Here is a 19,813-nt window from a genome sequence, read left to right as displayed (position 1 = left end):
AAAATGCACGGAAACAAAACAATTGCATACGACATTATCGACAGTAGCACCCTGTGGGCAAGAATGTTGAATATAGGAACATCGTCCACACTTGAATATCACAACAAAGGTTAGAATCTACTTAATTGAGGGGAAAACCAATATTGGTCATATTCTAATCTACTAAAAAAATACAATTGACTAGAAACACGAATGATAGTAAAATTTGACAGTTGAGAAAAGATGCTATAATCAACAAGCTAAATGTTACAGACATAGAACAGTACTGCACAGGAACAGGCCTTTTGGTCTACAATGTTGTGCTGAACTAATTAAGCAAATGATGCCCAATTACCTTCTGTCTGCACATGGTCCATACCCCTCCATTCTCTGCATATTCCTATTCCCATACAAGAGCCTTTTAAATGCCTCTATTGTATCTGCCTCCACCCATGGCACTGCATTCCAGGCACCCACCACTGTCAAAAAAAAAACTTCCCCACACATCTTTGAACTTTTCCCCCTCTTACCTTAAATGCACACCCTTTAGTATTAGGCATTTTGACCCTAGGCAAAAGATACCAGCTGTCTGCTGTACCCATGCCTCTCAATTTTATAAACTTCTATCAGGTCTCCCCTCAGCCTCTGCTGCTCCAGAGAAAACAACCCAAGTTTGTCCAACCTCTCCTTGTAGCACATGTCCTCTAATCCAGGCAGTATCCTGGTAAACCTCTTCTGAAAGATGGGCAAGATTTTTCTGTACATCCCACAGGCAAAGTATTTACAGGGACACAAGGAGCTATTTTCCCAAGCAAGCCTTCTGTAATGGAGGCTGGTTAGTTGGAAGCATGGATCACAAAACTGACTCTGCACTCTTATAGCACAAGGTATGATATCCTCATCTACACAGACACCAAAATTCTCCTCAGACTGTTAATCAGGACCAGAGACTGCAAGAGATGAATTTAAAACCGTAAGGATCAGGGTTCAGAGGGCAGCCTTAATAATAAATGTTTTAATTGTTATTAAATAACAGGACCTGTTGCCTGAATCTTTGTTGAGTTTGCTGCATGGGATTCATACATGTTAAGAACATAAGTAGAGCTTGCTCTACCATTCGATAAGATTATTGCCAACCTGATCATTGGCCTGATTACCTCATCATTCATAAATCTAGTAATCTTGGCCTTGAGTACAGTTAATGACCTCAGTTTTAATCTTGTATCTATGCGCCCTTGCTCGAGATTCTCCCACTAGTAGAATCTACATTTCAAGCAATATCTTATGCCTAATTTCTAGATTAAAACTGAGGTCATTAACTGTACTCAAGGCTGAGATTACTAGGTTTTTGAATAAGGGAATCAGGCTAATGATCAGGTTAGCCATATCAGGATCATTCACAGATCTCTGGTGTATGGAATCCCAAAGACTCGCAATTCTCCTCATCTCAGGCTTAAATTTGAATCCCCTTAGTATAAAACTACAACCCCCTATAGTTTAATTTTTAAAATTTTTTAAATTATTAAAATTTTTTAAAATTTACAGTGTGGTAACAGGCCCTTCCAGCCCAACGAGTCCGCACTACCCATTTTAAACCCAAATTAACCTACCCGTACATCTTTGCGATATAGGAGGAAACCAGTTCTAGATTCTGCTGTTGGAAGAAGCAGCCTCAGAGCATCTACTCTGCAAAGCCCTCTCAGAATCAGCATGGTGGGCCGAAGGGCCTGTTTCTGCGCTGTCTGTCTCCATAACACTCAAATTGAAATTCATTGCTTTTTTTTCCTTCCAGCTCTGCTTTTCCTCTCCCCAGCCAACCATCGTGTCAGGGAGTTGCAGTTAACATTTGACTTACTGAGCCAGAGTAAACAATAAAACGTCAACCACCTTTTTCTACAATTTGTCACCAACCACTGCATAATTTCCATAGAAGGTTGCACTGAGCCATTGGTGGAGGTTGCCTGATTGAATTAGGTTTACAGCCGTTTGTTACAGTGACAGCTCATGTCAAGTGTCCTCTATAATGGCTGTGTTATTCTGAGCAATGATAAAATTTTAAAAATTTAGCAACTTATATGGAACTGTTAAATTAATCTGGCCTCTTTGCATGCTGAAAACATTGTGCCCCCACTACGGTCACCCTTCTCAGCGCCGATCACTACAATTTTGCCATCTTCTCTACCTTCCCGATTCCAATAAAAATCTTCATTAAAATTCCAACAACATTTAAAAGACACTTAGACAGGTACATGAATAGGAAAGGCTGAGAGGAATATGGGGCAAATGGGAATCTTGGTTGGCATGGACCAGTTGGGCAGAAGGGCCTGTTTGATTAGAGTCAGACAGCATGAAAACATTGGACCACCCTCCCAATACCTGGCTTGAATTGTATCCAAATTTCTGCAGTGTCTACCATACATGTATATCAAGGAGAGTTGGATTAACAACAGCTCCGAGCACGGGACCTGGTCATTGAGGGTTATATATTTTTAGTGTTAGAAGCATAAAACTGGGTGGTGCAGATAAAATAAATGGGAAGGACTTGCTTCCCTCAGCCATGGGGTCAGAAACCAAGAATTATCAATTCAAAGCAGAAGAAATAGAAGGGCAGAAGACCAGGAGAAATGAGGCGGGGTGGGGGGGGGGGGGAGGTGGGTGGCGCAGGGTGGGAGCTATTCAGATGGGGTCTGAAGGGTACTGCCTGCAACCATGGTAGATGCAAAAATAAAAACCTGTCTCTACATTAGTTAGGGAAGGGCACATGTGAAAGGACAATTAACACCACTCCAGTGACATGGGCCTTAGCAGAAGAACTAATTCAAAACATACTCAGATGCTGCTCGACCCACAGTTCCTCCAGCAGCTTGCTTTTGGTGCTGGAAAAGCAGTGTGCCTTGATCAGTTTACCCAGCAGCTTATAAGGCAGAAGTTCATATTCACCACTTTTAGCAAGTCTGTCAGTTACTTTGCAATCATTGCATGGACCAAAGCAGCATTATGTATCCAATAACAACAGTCAGCAGCCAGAATAGCTTACAGTACAGAGAACATTTGCATATTTCTTTGGTAGGAGTTGGTGCTGATACCTTCCAGCCTTTACGTAATGCCATACTCCTTTGTGTAAATCCAGTTATTCTTGCAACATCACATCACTTTCTAAAAACTTTACAAACAGTAGCATTGAACTCCTGAAATACTGACTAAAAATGTTTAATAAACTTAATTTTCTTGAAATTAGTGAAGCTATCAAGGCATGAAGATGATGCTTCTGCTGTCTAAACTGCAGTGTAAGAGAAACAAAATTAACATTTTGGATTGATCTTATGATGACATGTCATTGACATGAAAAGTTAACTGTGTTTACCTCCACACACCTGGTGATTAGTTCCAGTTGCCCAGCACCCACAGTATTTTGCTTATGTATTTAAGGTTATTACAACAAGCTTAATGAATTGCCCAAAATAACTGGGGCATATAATAAATTGTTAGTGTCATTTTGCCACTGACAACTACAGTTTGATAAATAGGTAAACCTGAATCCATTATAATCATGGGCATAGATGTAGTGCATCAAGTCAAAAGAAGGTCTTTACCTGAGTAAGACCATGAATCCAGGAATAGCGCCAAAGGAGTAGCTAAAAGCACTTAGCACACTAAATGCCAAGTAGTAAGGGAAAATCTTTTGGCACTCAGCTGATTTAGAACATTGTCCCAGAAGTGCTGAAGAATTCATGGCCAGAGTAGAAATGCAGCTGCAGTTGTGGAATTCCTAAACAGAAAGAAGACAGACCTTAAAATAGACTCCAGCCGGACTTCAAGAACCGTACATTTTCTAGCAGTACTTTGGAATTAAATGTGGAGTGAGACACCTGAGAATATTTTTGTTCTGTGCTGCAAATTCCATTTATCAGAATGCGACAAAATTGGTAACAACAACATCATGGCGTTGTTCATATCTTCAAATTTTACATCCAGTAAAGTCAAATGATGTGCGTGAAGCTGTTGATTTACTATTATTCCATTACACTATTGCACAGAAGCAGGGTTAACCCATTGTTGAGAGTTTAGTTACAATGAGCAAGACTGAAGAGTCTAAACATTGCAATAAACAAGCTGGGAAAAGAAATGTTGTTCGAGAACACAGAGCATACAATGTACAGCATCTTCTGGACAAACCCATCCCCATTACAATGCTATCAGCGACAGCATATACAGGTGATACTCAGCATGTTAAATCCTGATGGCTTCATTCAACATAGCAGAGGTTACGTCGCTGCAAGAGTGTGCTAGAATGGGAGTGGAAAAGGCATATGGAATTAAATTTGAGAGAGATCTGCATGGATGACAATTACTGTCAATTACTTTCTGACAAAATATTAATGCTTTCCTTTCACAGTGCTATTTCAGAGTGGGAAATGAGATGCAGCATGGAGTCAAACCTCTCTTCTGCCACCCACAAGACATTCACCATTCGGGCCACTCTCCAACTGCAGGTGGCTTCTTGAAGATTCCCTTCTGGCTGGACTGGTGGAGATCAGCAATAACATTGAAGGGAATTGAAGATTTTAAAAGAAACCTCATGAGTTACAAAGGTTTCCCCTTATTGACTGATTGACAATTGAAATGGTTTAACATTTTCGGGGCAATGTCTAACCGCCTACAGCCACTGTTAAACGCAGCTTGGTCTATGGTAGTGTAGCAGTTAGCATAATGCTATTACAGCACCAGCGACCCGGGTTCAATTCCGGCCGCTGTCTGTAAGGAGTTTGTACGTTCTCCCCGTGACCACATGGGTTTCTTCCAGGTGCTCTAGTTTCCTCCCACATTCCAAAGACGTGCAGGTTAGGAGCTGTGGGCATGCTATGTTGGCGCCGGAAGAGTGGTAACACTTGCGGGCTGCCCCCAGCACATTCTCAGTAACGCAAAAAGATGCATTTCACTGTGTGATTCGATGTACATGTGACTAATGAGTTATCTTATAGACTAGGATTGAAATGAATACCTTATTATTCTTCAAAGTACTCTTAAACTGACCAGCTGGGACGTTAACTCAGTCACAGCTGACAGTAGACATCACAATGTCTCAAGGGTACATTTGGATCTTATTTTGCGCATCGAGCTGAATAATGAATTTTGTCATCTCACTGAACTGAACTTTCACTTCAACCGCAACTGTAATTCAGACAAGTTCACACCAGTATATCAAAGCAAAATATGCTTCATACTTTGACACATACATATTAAAATTAATCATTGAAAACATGAATGAGTTGAGCTATTATCAAAAAAAGGCATGCAAGATAACTTCTCACTTCCACACCGACGTCTCTCTCTCCACGGCCTCCTCTTCTGCCATGTTGAGGCCAGGTGCAGGTCGGAGCAGCAACACCACATATTCCGCCTTGGGAGTCTCCAACCTGACGGACTCAACATCGATTTCTCTAACCTCTGGTAACCCCTCCCCTCTTTCCCCCCTCCCCCTCTTTGGTTTTCCCCTCATTCTTGTGGCCCCCTCACCCCTCCTCTTTCCACTCTCCCGCCCTCATACCTGCCCATTTATTCCTCACCTCCTTCCCTTCATTCCATTGTCTACTGCCCTCTCCTACCAGATTCCTTCTTCAGCCCTTTGCCTCTTTCCTTATCACCTCTCGGCTTCTCACATCACTCCCTTTCATCCATCCTCCCCCACCCACCTACCTACCTTCCCCCTCTCACCTGGACTCACCCATCACCTGTGCTCCTCTCTCCCCCCCCCCCCCATCCTTTTATTCTGGCTTCTGCCCTCCCTTTACAGTCCTGTTGAAGGGTCTCGACCCGAAACAATAACTGTTTATTTCCCCTCCACAGACACTGCCTTACCTGTTGAGTGCCTTCAGCATTTTGTGTATGTTGCTCAAGATAATCTTTAGCAGGCAAAAAAAAATGTTTGAGAAACTTCTATCACTAAAAGAGAAGCTCAGATTCAAGTGGCCATGATTTTGGTTGGCTGCAAGAATGCAGTGGGTATAACGTGGAATTCATTCAAAGCCAGCAATGTAGAAAGTGAAGAGGAGGAGCAGCTCATCATTTGTCACGTGTTGAATGCTCATTGATAGAATGCATCACAGCACACTCAGATTCATCATCAAAGAACTGGAATGTACAATCAGTGCATGGCACTTCTGTTCATTGCTAGCAGCGAAGGGCTCCCCCATAGGAATAGGGGTAGGTCATTTCGTCTTGCAAGCCTGTTCTGTCATTCAACAAATTCACAGCTGATCTGCAAACTATGGAATGAACTCTTCCAACTTCTACCCTACTGTCTAGTGGGGTCATGACCGCTGGTTCATTTTCTGATGAGAACATGACCAAACTGCCTTGAACAGCCATCAGTCTCCCTGTCCTCATTAATTTTGGATTACATTTCCATTGATACAAAGCACCAATTTTCATATTCACAAGTCATTTATCAAACTTCAAAATGTTCAGTTAGTTCCATACTTTACAGTCTCTTTCTTCATTCAATGAATAATATTGACAAGGATGAAAATATTAGCACAACTATCTCTGCACCCCCTCAGGCATTTTCAATAAAACCAGTGCAAATTATGGGGTTATATCTTAGAATTGTTTAAAAAAATTGTGAGAGTACAGAACTGAGAAGCTGGAAGAAGATAGTTTTTGAATAAACAAAAAAAAGGTCAATGAGAAGTCATGGATACAAGAAGAAAGAGCGCAAAAGTCACTCCTGCACAATATTGACAGGATGCAAATCTCACTCACAGGAAGAAAAAGCAAATATTGAAAATTCAGCTGGACATCTGGATGAAAGAAGGGAGTTCAAGGAATTTGGGACAAGTGCAGTTGAATGTAATTAGACATTATTCCTGTGAAGAATGAACATCAACATACCTAACAGCCCATTTTGGAGCCGATTTGCATTTCTGAAGATGAGTTGTTAGTCACAACAAGAAAATATAAGACTCTTACTATATTTTTCCCTGCTCCAGAAGACGTCTTGCACCCAGCGAGACAGGGTGTAACATATGAAATCCCATTTCCAGCACAAATGGGCTCCCACTGTGTCCTTGAGCAAGAGCATCCAATGTTACAGTCGTGGTACAGACCACTTCCCTCAAAGGAGATCTGGGGGTTGCTAGGAAACAATGCAAGGGTTCATTGAATCAAACAGGAAGAGGTCACTTGGCCCATTGTGCCTGCATTGGCTCTTTGAAAGAGCAATATTTTGTTTTGAGATTTTCATTCACGCTGCTCTTTCCGCTCAGCTATTATTTTTTTTCCTTCTATTTATCCATTTCTCTTTTCCAATCTATTAAATCCACTTGAATCCTGCTCAGGGAGTGATGGCCAAACTAGAACAGCTGTGGACAGAAGAATTTCCCCTCTTTACCCTTCTGGGTAGTGTGGGAATTGCCTTCTTGGCAATTACACTGAAGCCATGTTTGATAACTAACCCTTCCACTGCGGGGAAAAAGCTTCTCATGTAGTGATACTGCACAGAAAGAGCCCTTCAGTCCACCATCTATGCCAACCATCAAGCACCCACTTACACCAATCCAACATAAACCCCATTTTTATTCTCCCCACGTTCTTTTTCAACTCCCCCAGATCCTACCACTCACCTACACACCAGGGTGAATGATCAGTGGGTAATTAACCTGCCAACCTGCACGTCTTTGGGATGTGGGACGAAACCAGAGCACCCGGAGGAAACCTACGTGATCACAGGGAGAACATACAAACTCCACACAGACAGCAGCCGAAGTCAGAATTGAACCAGGATATCTGGTGCAGCGAGGCAGCAGCTCTGTTAGCTGTACAACCCCAAGTATCTCCTGATGCATCAAAAGCCTATCAAGTCTCAGAAGGTTATGAAAAGACACAACATGCAAGAGTTCCCACAGAAGGGAACACTGTTAAAAGAGTAAACAAGAAACACTAGAAGGCAGATTTTATTCTTTGAACCCATGGCAAGCATGCACCTCCAAGGGGTGATGGGTGTACAATTTTTCTGCACTGAATACAGCTTTGCTGTGTCATTGGCCTTTGCTTGGGACTCCAGGTACATAGGGCCTTGGTGGTAGATGCGGCAGTGATGTCACCTTGCTCACTCCCTGCAGGCTCACTCATAAAGGTTATGTTTGACAATGTCAGGAATGTGAAACAAAATATACAGCAAGAGTTTTACGTTTTATTCTTCTTGATACTACTTTGAAACTGAGCATTTCTTCATTACGAGGAAGATTTTCCAACTTGGAAAATTTGGTTATCTTGGAGAAGGAATGCTGTCAAAGGGATCAGTCTTACTTATCATTACAAGGGCATGGCTATAGCAAGGATTTCAAACAACTGGACCAACACGCAGGACCGAAGTGTTTGGACTAATTCTTCTGTGAACATTTCGCTCAAGATTAAAATATAACAGAATTGCAAGTAGTCCAGTAAATTAGGACTCACCCTTCATAAGAGACAGTTAAACCAGCCACACGAGAATTGTCACAGCCCATTCCAAAATAGGTGAGTGCTAGTAACCAACCCACGACACTGCACCCAATGTTCATCTTTATCGCTTGAATAATATTCAGCTTGAACCTTTTCATTACCAAACCACCGAAGAAAATTCCAAGGCACACTGCAGGGATATTTAGGAGTCCTGAAAGAGTAAAGATAATGAATTGTACAAACAGTCTCAAATTACATGACTAGTCTTATACCACAGGAACTTGTCATTTGGCCCATTGTGGCTGTACTTGCTACAGAAAAAGTGTCCTCACCATCTTCCTTCCATTTTCTTCAATAGCCCATATATTTTTTGTCATTAAACATTAATAAAAATCCCTTTGGGAAATTACCACTGAATCTCCTACCACTTGCACACAGTACATGCAAGATCTGTGTGTGATACAATAATTCTCATCAAATACCTCCGGCAACACATCAAAACCTCTCGTCCTTTTCCAAGTAGGCATTTTACATCACATGGCTGGAGTGCTATCCAATCCAAGACCAGCTTTAGAAAAAGGTGTGGCACACAGCAAGTGCGGGTGTAATCCTGAAGTCAGAAATCAAAGGTCGCCAGGGAATTAATTTCATCAATGTGTTTGTGTTGTCAAGGAGGAAAGCTACCAAACCAAATCTAAAGGGATCGTTCTTTGCCTGGAAGCTGCTTACATGAGATAATACCACACCAAGTCTCAGGAATACCAGTATATTAGGACATGAGTAACAGAAGGAGGAATGTGCTATTCAGCTCCTTGCACCTACCCAGCTAGTCAACAAGGTTATGGCTGTTCCTCTTTCATAGCACCTCTTTCCTGCACCAACTTCATATCCTTCAATTCCTTTAATATCCATTGATTCCTGCTTTGAACATATTCAGCGACAGGGTCTTCACAGTCCTCTTGCATTATTATATCATATCTTTTGCATTATACAACCACTTCCTGAAAATAACTTGTGCACCATAAATGGCGTGTGCATATCTTACATTTTGGGCTATTCTCATTCACTTCCAGTCACAATGCATGGAACCACTTTGCTGTTTGGAAGGGCAGGGAGAGGAGGGATAAGTGGGAGATCAAAAGGATGCATGTGGATTGATACACCTGCTGTGTTTGCTTCCAGAAAACCACCTGAAAAGATTATTTTTAAGAGATATCACAAGATTATGTCAAGAAATATTACAATATTTTCAGAGATGCAAGTACAAAAATCTAGGCTGACACACTGAGAAAGTCCTACATTGCAGGAGGTCCCATCTTTTGGCTGAGACATTAAACAGGAGGCCATGTGTGATTTCTGGATGAAGGCAAAAAAAAATCCCGTAACACTTCAAAATTTCCAATATCTTGGCAAATATTTATCCCATGCTCAACATCACATACATATCACAGCATTTTGTGGGCTAAGATTTCTTTATTAGTCACATGTACATTGAAACAGTGAAATGCATCTTATGCGTAGAGTGCTCTGGGGGAAGCCCACAAGTGTTGCTGTGCTTCCGGCACCAGCATAACATGCCCACAACTTCCAAACCCCTATGTCTTTGGAACATGGGAGGAAGCTGTGGAGCACCCAGAGGAAACCCACGCAGTCACAGGGAGAACGTACAAACTCCTTACAGACAGTGGCCAGAATTGAACCCAGATCGCTGGCGCTGTAATAGCATTATGCTAACCAAATATGGATGCTGAAATTCTAAAACCACAGCACTTCAAAGTCAATTTGGGATATCCAGAGGATGGGACAGGCACCAAGGAAACAAAAGAAAGTGGGAAGGGCTGAAAGCTCTTTACTCCCAAGGACTTTCAGAATTATGGAGGACCATGAGCTTTGCAGTTTTGTAGAAGCTCATGTTATTACTAAATGTTTAGTCCACCACCTTCAGTAATCAATCAAATGTGTCTCTGCCTCCCTGAAGCATTGAAAATGCAATAATTATTTGCACATAGAAAGCTCCCTCAAATAGCCTTGTTATAATGACCAACTAATCTGTTTTGATCACATTGATTGAGGGAGAAGGGTTCACCAGGGGACTGGAGAGAATACATATGCCTTTCAAAGGAAGGCCTGGGGATACTTTCCATTGCAAAGTAGATGAAGGTTTAACTTAATTCTCTTGTTATTTCTCTCATTTGCCTCTCACTTCATCTCATAACTCATTTGTAGATTGTCTTGGTTGGATTTCCCACTCATTTATCTCTGAGGTACTCATTTTCTCATTCACATCTTCACCCAATCTTTCTTACTCCCCTTCCTCAAAGAGGGACAGTTACATTGACACTGATTCTATGCATCATCCAGTTCCCAAACCCATTCCCTCCCACAGTTGACAATGGTCACCTTCACTCCTCTCCAATCTCAGCTGGCCTCAGTGTCTCTTTCCCTGACCCTCCTGTGGGTACACTGGGCCAGATTGTCCCAGATCCAGCCCACTGCCTGGACTTCCCACCCGCAGCCCCGGTATGCATTCCTTACCCCCCGCGCCCCCCCCCCCACACGCAAAGGGCTGAACAAGTTGACCACCCTTCACCCTCCCTCCCCACTGTTGCCCCCACCAACCAAGAGGCATCACATAGGGCACAGCAGGCTCCAAATACAACAGACTCAAGGCAAAGAGACACATCTAACAACCACTTGAATAGATTGAAGTCGATAAGCAAAAGTGAATTAAGACCATTTAATTATATTTTATATTCATTTCTGGGCTCTGAATGTCACTGGCAAGGGCAGCATTTATTGCTCAAAGTCCCCTCAGGAAGGCAATGATGACCTGCCTTGTCGAATTGTTGCAGTGCTCCATTAATACTGCTGGGCAGACATTCCCGGGATTTAGACTCAGTGGCAATGGAGGACCGGTGATACATTTCCAGGTCAGGATGATGCATGACCTGGAGGGGGACCTGTAGGTGGTGGCATTCCCCCCTGCTGCCTTTGTTCTTGGTGGTCAAGGTTGTGGATTTGGGAGATTAGGGAGAAGATTGAGGGGTAGATTCTCTTTTGGGAAACACCAATAGATTTTAAAAGTAAAATAAAATAATTATTGTTTACCATTGTCCATAGGGTCAGATAAAACAGGGTTGTTGTGCATATGACAGGCAGCCCTGGTGTGAAATCTTTGGGGGTCCCACTCAGCTCAGAACATCAATTGTTCAGAAACTGCTCCTGCAGGATCACTCATTGCAGCAAGCTCATCCAGTTTCAGTAAATAAAGTCAGAGTCATACAGGCCTTTTGGCCCACCATATCCATGCCAGCCATCAAGTACCTGTCTATACTAATCCCACTTACTGGCATTTGGTCCATGACCTTCTACACCTTGGTGACTCAAGTGCTCGTCTAGGTACTTCTTAAATGTTGTGAGAATATCAGCCTCCACCACCATTTCAGGCAGTGCAGTCCAAACTGCAACCACTTTCGGGAATTGGAATATTATTGTCACATGTACTGAGGTATAGTGTATAAAAAACACATATTCCCTCTAAACCTACTGTCCTCACCTTAAGCCAATGCCCTCTGGTTACAGGTAGCTCTTATGGGAAACAATTGACTACAGAGTGCCCCATCTATGCCCTTAGTAATTTTGTACACCTCTAAGAATCCTCCCCTCAGCCTTCTTCACACCAAGGAAAACAAACCCAGCCTATCTAGTCTCTCCTTATAATTGAGACACAACATCCTGGTGAGTCTCTTTGGCACCCTCTGCAGAGGAATCACACCCTTTCTATACTGAGGCAACCTAAATGACACATAATACCCCAGCTGCAAGACATTCATGAAGGTAAAGATTAAAGGAAAACTCCCTTAAGTGACACAGACAGTGGTCTTCCTTCAATCCATCACAGTCAAACCTTTTGCTGGTTCAATACAACGCCTTTTCATTTCACCTGCATTATCTTCTGCTTCATTTTACCTTGATAACAGCCCCAGCTTCGATTGTGCACATCCAACACATGAAACTCAACCTTCCACATTTACATTACTGCACTGTCACCTAGTGTCCAAAACTGGTACCAATTCATTGGGATGGCTTTCTGTCTGTCATGGTCAGGTACTGAACTATAAAACAAATGTGTAGGATTGGGAAAACCCAAATCCATTCACAACCAAATTAAAAGATAACTCCAGAAACATTTAAATGTCACTCAACATTGGTTTCAGCACAACAGTCCTTGGTAAATTTAAATTGCCCCACTATCTTTGATCATAAATATGCTTTCTTTGCTTTAATATTCTTCATTTTCCAGAGTGCCAGAATGGTTTATGGCACTTTGCTTTTTTTTGGGGTCATAGCTCCTCAGGTTATTTTGTGAAATACAATGGGTACTTGTGTCAGGCATTTTTGTTTTGAGGGGTGAAGGCAAGGAAGAGGAGTGCATGTTTTATTGGTGATGGGGAGGCTGGCACTTGTGCTGCGAGAGGTAGATTCAGTCTTTCACATTAGATACAAGAGTAAAGATAGACTTCATTGTAAGCCCATTACTACTGGTTCTGGAGTTCTCTGGATTTAAGTTACATTAACTAACTGATCAATACTAGGTATTTATCATGGTAAAAGGGAAAAATAAAATCATCCTGCTGGAATGGAGACTGAACAAGTATGGGACATTGTTAGGAGGTGTAAGAGTAAGAATACAGGAGCTATAGGCTGAGACAATGAACAGTACAGCCAATGTTGATACAAGGGAAAGACACTGGGGATGCTTTGGAGTTGCCAGGACTCGAAGGCCTAACTTATAGGGAGAGGCCTGGCAGGTGAGGACTTTATTCCTTGGAGCGTAGGAGACCGAGGGCCAACATCAATGAGGGGCATAGATAGGGTGAATGCAAATTCTCTTCACCCACCCCACCCCACCCCCAAGGGAATCAAAAATTAGGGGGCATAGGTTCAAGGTGAGAGGGGAAAGATTTAAAAGGGACCCAAGGGGCAACTTCTTCACACAGAGGGTGGTGCCTATATGGAACCAGCTGCCAGAAATGGTTGAGGTGGGTACATTAAAAGTTATTTAGACAGCTACATGCATAGGAAAGGTTGAGAGGAATATGGGCCAAATGCAGGCAACTGGGACTACATTAGATGGGCAACTTGGTCAGCATGGACGAGTCAGGTTGTAGGGCCTGTTTCCGTGCTGTATAATTCTACGACTATTAATCTTGGCGAAACTCATCTCCCAAAATAGCAGATCAAGAGATTTGGACTTCTCTCTCCTCACAGACTCAAAATGAAACAGACCTCCTATGCCACTCTCAAGGATAGTTCTCTTTCTCCACCTCCCCCGTACATGGAACAGGTCTCTCTTCTCAGAACTATTAACTTTAAGGATACCAGTCTGTGAAAAGCCTACCACTGCTGATTATCAAAAAGGTAAAAAGATTGCCTATTACCATTACGTATTGAAGCACAAAGGATCTTGTGCTGTGAAGCCCTTTTACCAGTAGACAAAGCCATCTAGCAAAGTAGGAAAAAAGTCAAAGGTTCTGCCCCTGGATCTCTTGCACAGAAACGTTCAACATGGCCCACCACCTCTATGAAAATGACTTCTGGCATCCGATTTGCAGAGAAAACAGATTTGCGACATCTGCTGGCTTTAAATATTACAGTAAAACTCCATTAATCCAGCACAGTCAGACTTCAGTGGTGCTGGACTGGATTTTCCAGACTGTTGGATGTTACTCTTAATATTCCAACACGCTCTTAATTCACTTTCTTTTCAACAAAAAGGACGTTACACAGTAATACTTAAGTGAACCTGATGTGTTTAGATGGACGGTGGCCAACCAGAAGCAAGTGAGTTTAAAGGGAGTGCAGGAATTGGGATCCAGTGAGTAGTAGGGAAAAAAAAAAACGAGAACTGGGACCGAGTGGAAATTGCAATCACCACCTGGTGAGCCAGATGTTGAAACATCAGGACTTCCAAATGGTCAGATAGCAGATATTGGAGTTTTACTGTACATATTGGAAAGAAAAATAACTTATTAGCTATGGACAAAAAATACAAACCGATTAGGAAGTTGGACTTGGATGCTGACTGTCCATACTGTTGCTCAATGAACTTGGCTTTAAAGGATAGCAAGCCAACTAAGGCATTGACTTGCAGGACCATCGACAACAAATACGAAATATAGATGTGGTTAGTAAACAGTGATTTCACTGATGAAATAAAACCTGGAATAGCAAAAGAAAATACAAACATTATTAAAATGGGGCTTGGTTTAAACATATTCTATACATTTTAGAAAAGAATGCTTCAAATTTCAATGCCTATGCCCATTTTTATACTTGCTGATAGATTTTTTAGTTCAGACAGTGAGGGAAGTCATCCTGCGCCCACACCCCATTTCCTGAATCCAGGAACAGTGCATTCCTCAAACACACATTAGGAAGCACTGAGCAAACTAGGTCTGCATTCCCTCAAATTTGGAAAAGTGAGAAGCAATCAAATCGAAACATACAAAATTCTTAAGAGGCTCTACAGGGTCGATGCAGGGTTGATGATTCCCCTGACTGGGCTGTCTGGAACCAGGGATCACAAAATAAAGGGGCCAGCCACTCAGGATGGGGATGTGGAGAAATTTCTTTATCCAAGGGTGAATAATCTTTGGAATCCTCTCTCCACAATGAATGTGGAAGCTCAATCACTGAGAATTCTCAAGTCAGATCAAGAGGTTTTTGGATATTAATGGAATCAATGGGTATGGTGTTATTGGAGGAATGTGGTATTGAGGTAAAAAAAAAATCAGCCATGATCTTATAGAAGGGCAGGGGAGGCATGAGAAATCCTTTCCTGCTTCAACTTTTAAGCCAGGAAGCTAAGTGAATTTTTCTTTCTTAAAATATCATTAAGCAACATTTTTGCTTTCAAGTAAAAGAATCTCACATTTAATGGGTTGGACTTGCACCCTAAACCTGATGGGACAGATGCAGAGAAGATGCTTCCTCTTGTAGGACAAACTCAAATTAGGGGGTCACTGTTTAAGTAAATGGGTGAGCCATTGTAAGGCAGAAATCTGAAAGGGGAGTGGAAGCAGAGCCTTTGGAGATATAGATATTAGATACACACACAGCAGAGTTGGAGAAATTATTGATGTGCAAGCAGGTGGAAGGTCAGTGGAGATTGGCAGGCATATGGAGTTAAAGTTACAATCTGATTGGCAGTGATTTTATTAAATGGTGGAGCAGGATTGAGGGGCTGAGTGGCCTACTCCCAGGTTGTTTTTTTTTAAATTAAGAAAAGTACATATCTAAAGATAACTCTTACTGATTTTTCTTCTAAATGGCTTTTATCTATTAGGGCAGATATCGAAGCCTTTTGCAATTGAAATTCCTCATTGGATCAGTTCTTAATCCTCCAGACTCAGAATCCATGCATGGTCATCCAGCCTGCCCTTGTTTTGTTTTTAAAAAAATCCTTTGTTGTTATTCTGATGAATCTTTTCTGGGCCTAAGTGCCCAGAACCCACCAGATGGGGTCTGACTCAAGCCAGGTAGAACCAAAGAAAAATTTGTTTCTATTGTCACCAATCCCACTGTACTCTTGGTATAAAGGTCTATGCATTCTTGTGGACACAAGTTCCTGGAGCTCCATGAAGAATTCAACAGCTTAATATTCCCCTCAATCCACACTTAAGAGATGATTTGATCGCTTCTACAACTGCAGTTTGCACCACGATGTAGTGTGCAAACTGGTTGTTGCACGTCTCAGTTTATAATAGTGACTACACTTCAAAACAACTGCATCAGCTGTAGAACCCATTGAATGTCCCAAGGTCATAAAAACACTGCATAAATGGAAATGTATTCATGAGGAAAATTAAACAATCGCAAACATCCAATGTGCAGGTTTACTAATTAATGGATTTTGGCATATTAGCATAAAATGATACTATGCTTGCACTTGCCAGTTGCAGAAATCGGTGATTTAGCATTGTTTCCTGCAAGTTCATGCAGATCCTGTTTGAAAAATTCCATCTTTTCACGGGTTTTGCTTAGTTCCTTCTTTCTTAACTCCTTGGTTAGAGATTTTGGAAAGAACCAGAATGGGATGGAAGAAAGAATGGCAACTGTTCCAGCAATTAAAAATCCTAGCCACCAAGCGCCAACCCATCTTGCATCTCTTGCAGAAATAGTGACTCTCTCTGTAAAATAGATGCCCAAGAACATGTCACATTTGAGAGGGATTGAAATCAAACTAATACGTAACTATTTAATCAGTGAATAACTAGAACAGAAGGTTGGTGTCAAGGGACAGGTCTTTGGATTCTCACTTTAGTATTAGTTGAGATTGGATAATGGTGGTGGGGCAACATTCACACATCCCTGCTCATCCTTTTGGTTCCTCTTACAATGTCATACTGTAAGCAAAACGCACCTCTTGCTAAATATTCAAGCTTATGATCACAAAGATAAAAATCTTTAATTTTCCATCCATATCACTAGGAAAGTTGCAACATTTGCTGTGTACAACTAAACCATGTTAACCAAAATGGACTAGTGTCAAACTTGGAAGCAATCAGCTAGAGACTCCACTTAGTGAAGCAAGTAGAACTGTCCAACTGCTTGTTTCAAATGTTACATTCAATCACACATTACACTGATCTGCAATTTTTATTACAACTAAGGCACAATCGAAAACCTGTCCTTTATTTGTGTTTACACCAGGACTGGCCATTTTTGCCTTCCGTCCCTCTTCCTGCTTTTTTCCTTCATTTGTATGTTCTGACCTGTTGAGCATGTCCTAGTGACAAGACCATAAAACATTACCTTGAGTCATCATTTCACCCTGTCACAGAAATTCCCTTTGTTTCACCCACTGCCCTCCCCTGTGACCCAGACTAACTTGTTTTCTCTTCACCACCCCCCAAGACACTCAAATGCTTCTTAATTAAAGCAGGTAAATGAGTTCCCTGTAACAACACTTGGCCAGACACACAGTCCCCAGAACGTGCACTGGCATTGCTTCAATTCACAAATATGTCTGAGTATAAATAGGGACTAAATTAAAGCTAGAAGTACTTTTAAAATCTTTTGACACTAATTCCTTTCTGGAGTGCCCATGCAATTAGCATGCTGGGTTGCACAAACGACTGCCTTAACTTCAATGGGCAGCATTTCTTTATAAAGATGCCTACTGCTGTGTTGAGAGGACGTAGCACTTTTTAAATAATAATCTTCACCTGCCATTAATTGTTCAGAGGCTTAGACCATCTATTTTGGCTCTTTCATTTTCTTTCTGAATACCTACAGTATTTGGTATCATAGGACTTCCTTGCAGAATCATTCTACACTTGTGTTTTCTTTGAAGAAAGGAGTGATGCCTCAAGATATTTCCCCTGTAGATGCTGCCAACACCTGGAAAGGCTTACATTGTCTGCTGCACAGACCCCAGTATCCAGGGTTGTGACACCGATTTAAACCTTGTTGTTATGTGCCTTCCCTTTCTTCATACGACTGTTGATGTACAAGGATGGAGTCATAATGAGGACACACCCACCCTCAGCATCATTTCCTGTCACTGGGTAAGACCACTGTGCCACAGCTAAAGGACAGCAAAATAACCGAGAACTTTTACAGAGGCGGATTTTGACATCCTATGCAGCCTTTGTCTTCTGTGAGTGGCCAATCCCATTAATGTCCATTTTTGCAAGTTGCTTACTTGAGCACTGTTGAGGTTCATTGAATGTGGGCGGGTACACATTACGCATATAAATAGACCTTGCAGAAATCATGTGATTATATACATTAATGGCCAGGGAAGTCCTTTAAACACACCAACTGAACAGCCAGCTGCACAAGTAAGAAAGATAACAAAAAAAAAACTTTCCTTACCCAAATCAACAAATCCAATGTCAACAAAAATCTTGGCACAATATGATCCCAGTAAAAATCCAAACAATGGGCCCACGAGGGCTATTGTATGCAAAATTCCTAAAACACAAGGAAAAGTTTCTCAAGATTTAACCATCACATTGTGGCTCAGTCAAATAAATTGTTCTGAAATTATGAAAATTTTTACCTATGTAGAAAGATGCATTTTCCTCTATGGCATGATCATCAAGATAAGATAGCCCCAATGGGGTAACTGGTGTTTCACCAATTCCTCGCAAAAGATTACCAAGGAATATATATATCCACATTGGTGAGCCTCCTTTCTCGCAACCTATGCAAAATATTTTGTATAATCAGAACTATCCCATTTCTAATACTAATTTAGGTAGAAGACATTAACCACTATTGGTGCACTTACCAGGAAGTGGCACATTTGAAATCTCCCCAGGTCCTGTGCTACTGGAGTCATTTGAACACTGGGAGACAGTGGTTGAATTGCTTGAAAATGTAAGTGCTGTTTCATAGTTGTAGCTGAAGAAAACAATTGCCAACAGTTTATTGCAAGATACAAGAAATTATATACACAAGGAAAGCAGAAATCTATGCTTGATGTACATTTCTTTCATCATTCTCATATTTCTCATAATATAGATGGGACCATTTGGCCCACTGAGTCTATGCTAGCTCTTAGAGCAATTCCACCAATCTCATTCCCACACTTATTTCCCTATAACATATTGTCTCTTACATGCCAGTCATCTTGGACTTAGTACTTCTGCCATTCACCTTCACCTTCTTAGAAGGTAAGGAGGTTCAGCATGTCACCAAACATGAACAAACTTCCACAGATGTACTGTTGAAAGTATCTTGACTGGTTGCATTGTGGTCTGGTACAGCAATTTGAATAGGCAGGAACAAAAGCAAGCCGCAAAGTGGACCCAGCCAAAATACGTCACGGGCACATCCCTTCCCACAATCTGTTTTGCCATTCAGTAAAATCGTGCATCTGATCCTTGGCCTTAATTCCACTTTCTGCCCAATCCCCAGCTCTCTCAACATTGAATCTATTTGATAATTCAACATTCATTGCTTCCTGGGACTGAGAATTCCAAAGATTCACAACGGTCAACAACTCTTCTTCGTCTCAAAGTGTCTGGTCACTTCTCCTGCAACCGTGTTCCTAGTTCTACACTCCCCTGCAAGGGGAAAATACTCTCTCAGCTCCTACACCATCAAACCTCCTCAGAACCTTAAGTTTCAATGAGATATCTCAATCTTTTTAGTTCAATGGGTTCATTTCATTCAATATTCCCTTCCAGGTGAAGCCCCCATCAATCTGGTGAACATTCACTGTACTGCCTCTAAGACAAGTATATTCTTCCTTGGCCAAAGAGACCAATACTGTCCACAAGGCTGTGGACTCACCTAGCTCTATACATTGGCAGCATGAGGTCTTTGCTTTTGTTCTTCAACCCCCTTCTGGTAAATAACATTCAATTTGCCTCAAACT

General features: G+C 41.7%; 1 protein-coding gene across 3 annotated transcripts in view; it reads right to left on the bottom strand.

The window, feature by feature from the left end:
• The window catches only part of LOC127580439 (solute carrier organic anion transporter family member 1C1-like), a 45,146-nt gene that overhangs the window by 8,534 nt on the left and 16,799 nt on the right, over positions 1-19,813 (bottom strand). For all 3 annotated transcript variants that reach the window (XM_052033915.1, XM_052033914.1, XM_052033913.1), the window contains exons 5-12: positions 18,722-18,834; positions 18,491-18,634; positions 18,304-18,402; positions 16,377-16,613; positions 14,479-14,643; positions 8,437-8,632; positions 6,949-7,114; positions 3,573-3,748 (exon numbers count right to left, since the gene is read on the bottom strand). In XM_052033915.1, the coding sequence (XP_051889875.1) occupies positions 3,573-3,748; positions 6,949-7,114; positions 8,437-8,632; positions 14,479-14,643; positions 16,377-16,613; positions 18,304-18,402; positions 18,491-18,634; positions 18,722-18,834 (1,296 nt within the window). The remainder of the gene's footprint in view (positions 1-3,572; positions 3,749-6,948; positions 7,115-8,436; positions 8,633-14,478; positions 14,644-16,376; positions 16,614-18,303; positions 18,403-18,490; positions 18,635-18,721; positions 18,835-19,813) is intronic.

The sequence above is a fragment of the Pristis pectinata genome, chromosome 19, assembly GCF_009764475.1.
Source record: "Pristis pectinata isolate sPriPec2 chromosome 19, sPriPec2.1.pri, whole genome shotgun sequence".
NCBI lineage: Eukaryota > Metazoa > Chordata > Chondrichthyes > Rhinopristiformes > Pristidae > Pristis > Pristis pectinata.
This window is presented reverse-complemented; position numbering and strand designations above follow the sequence as displayed.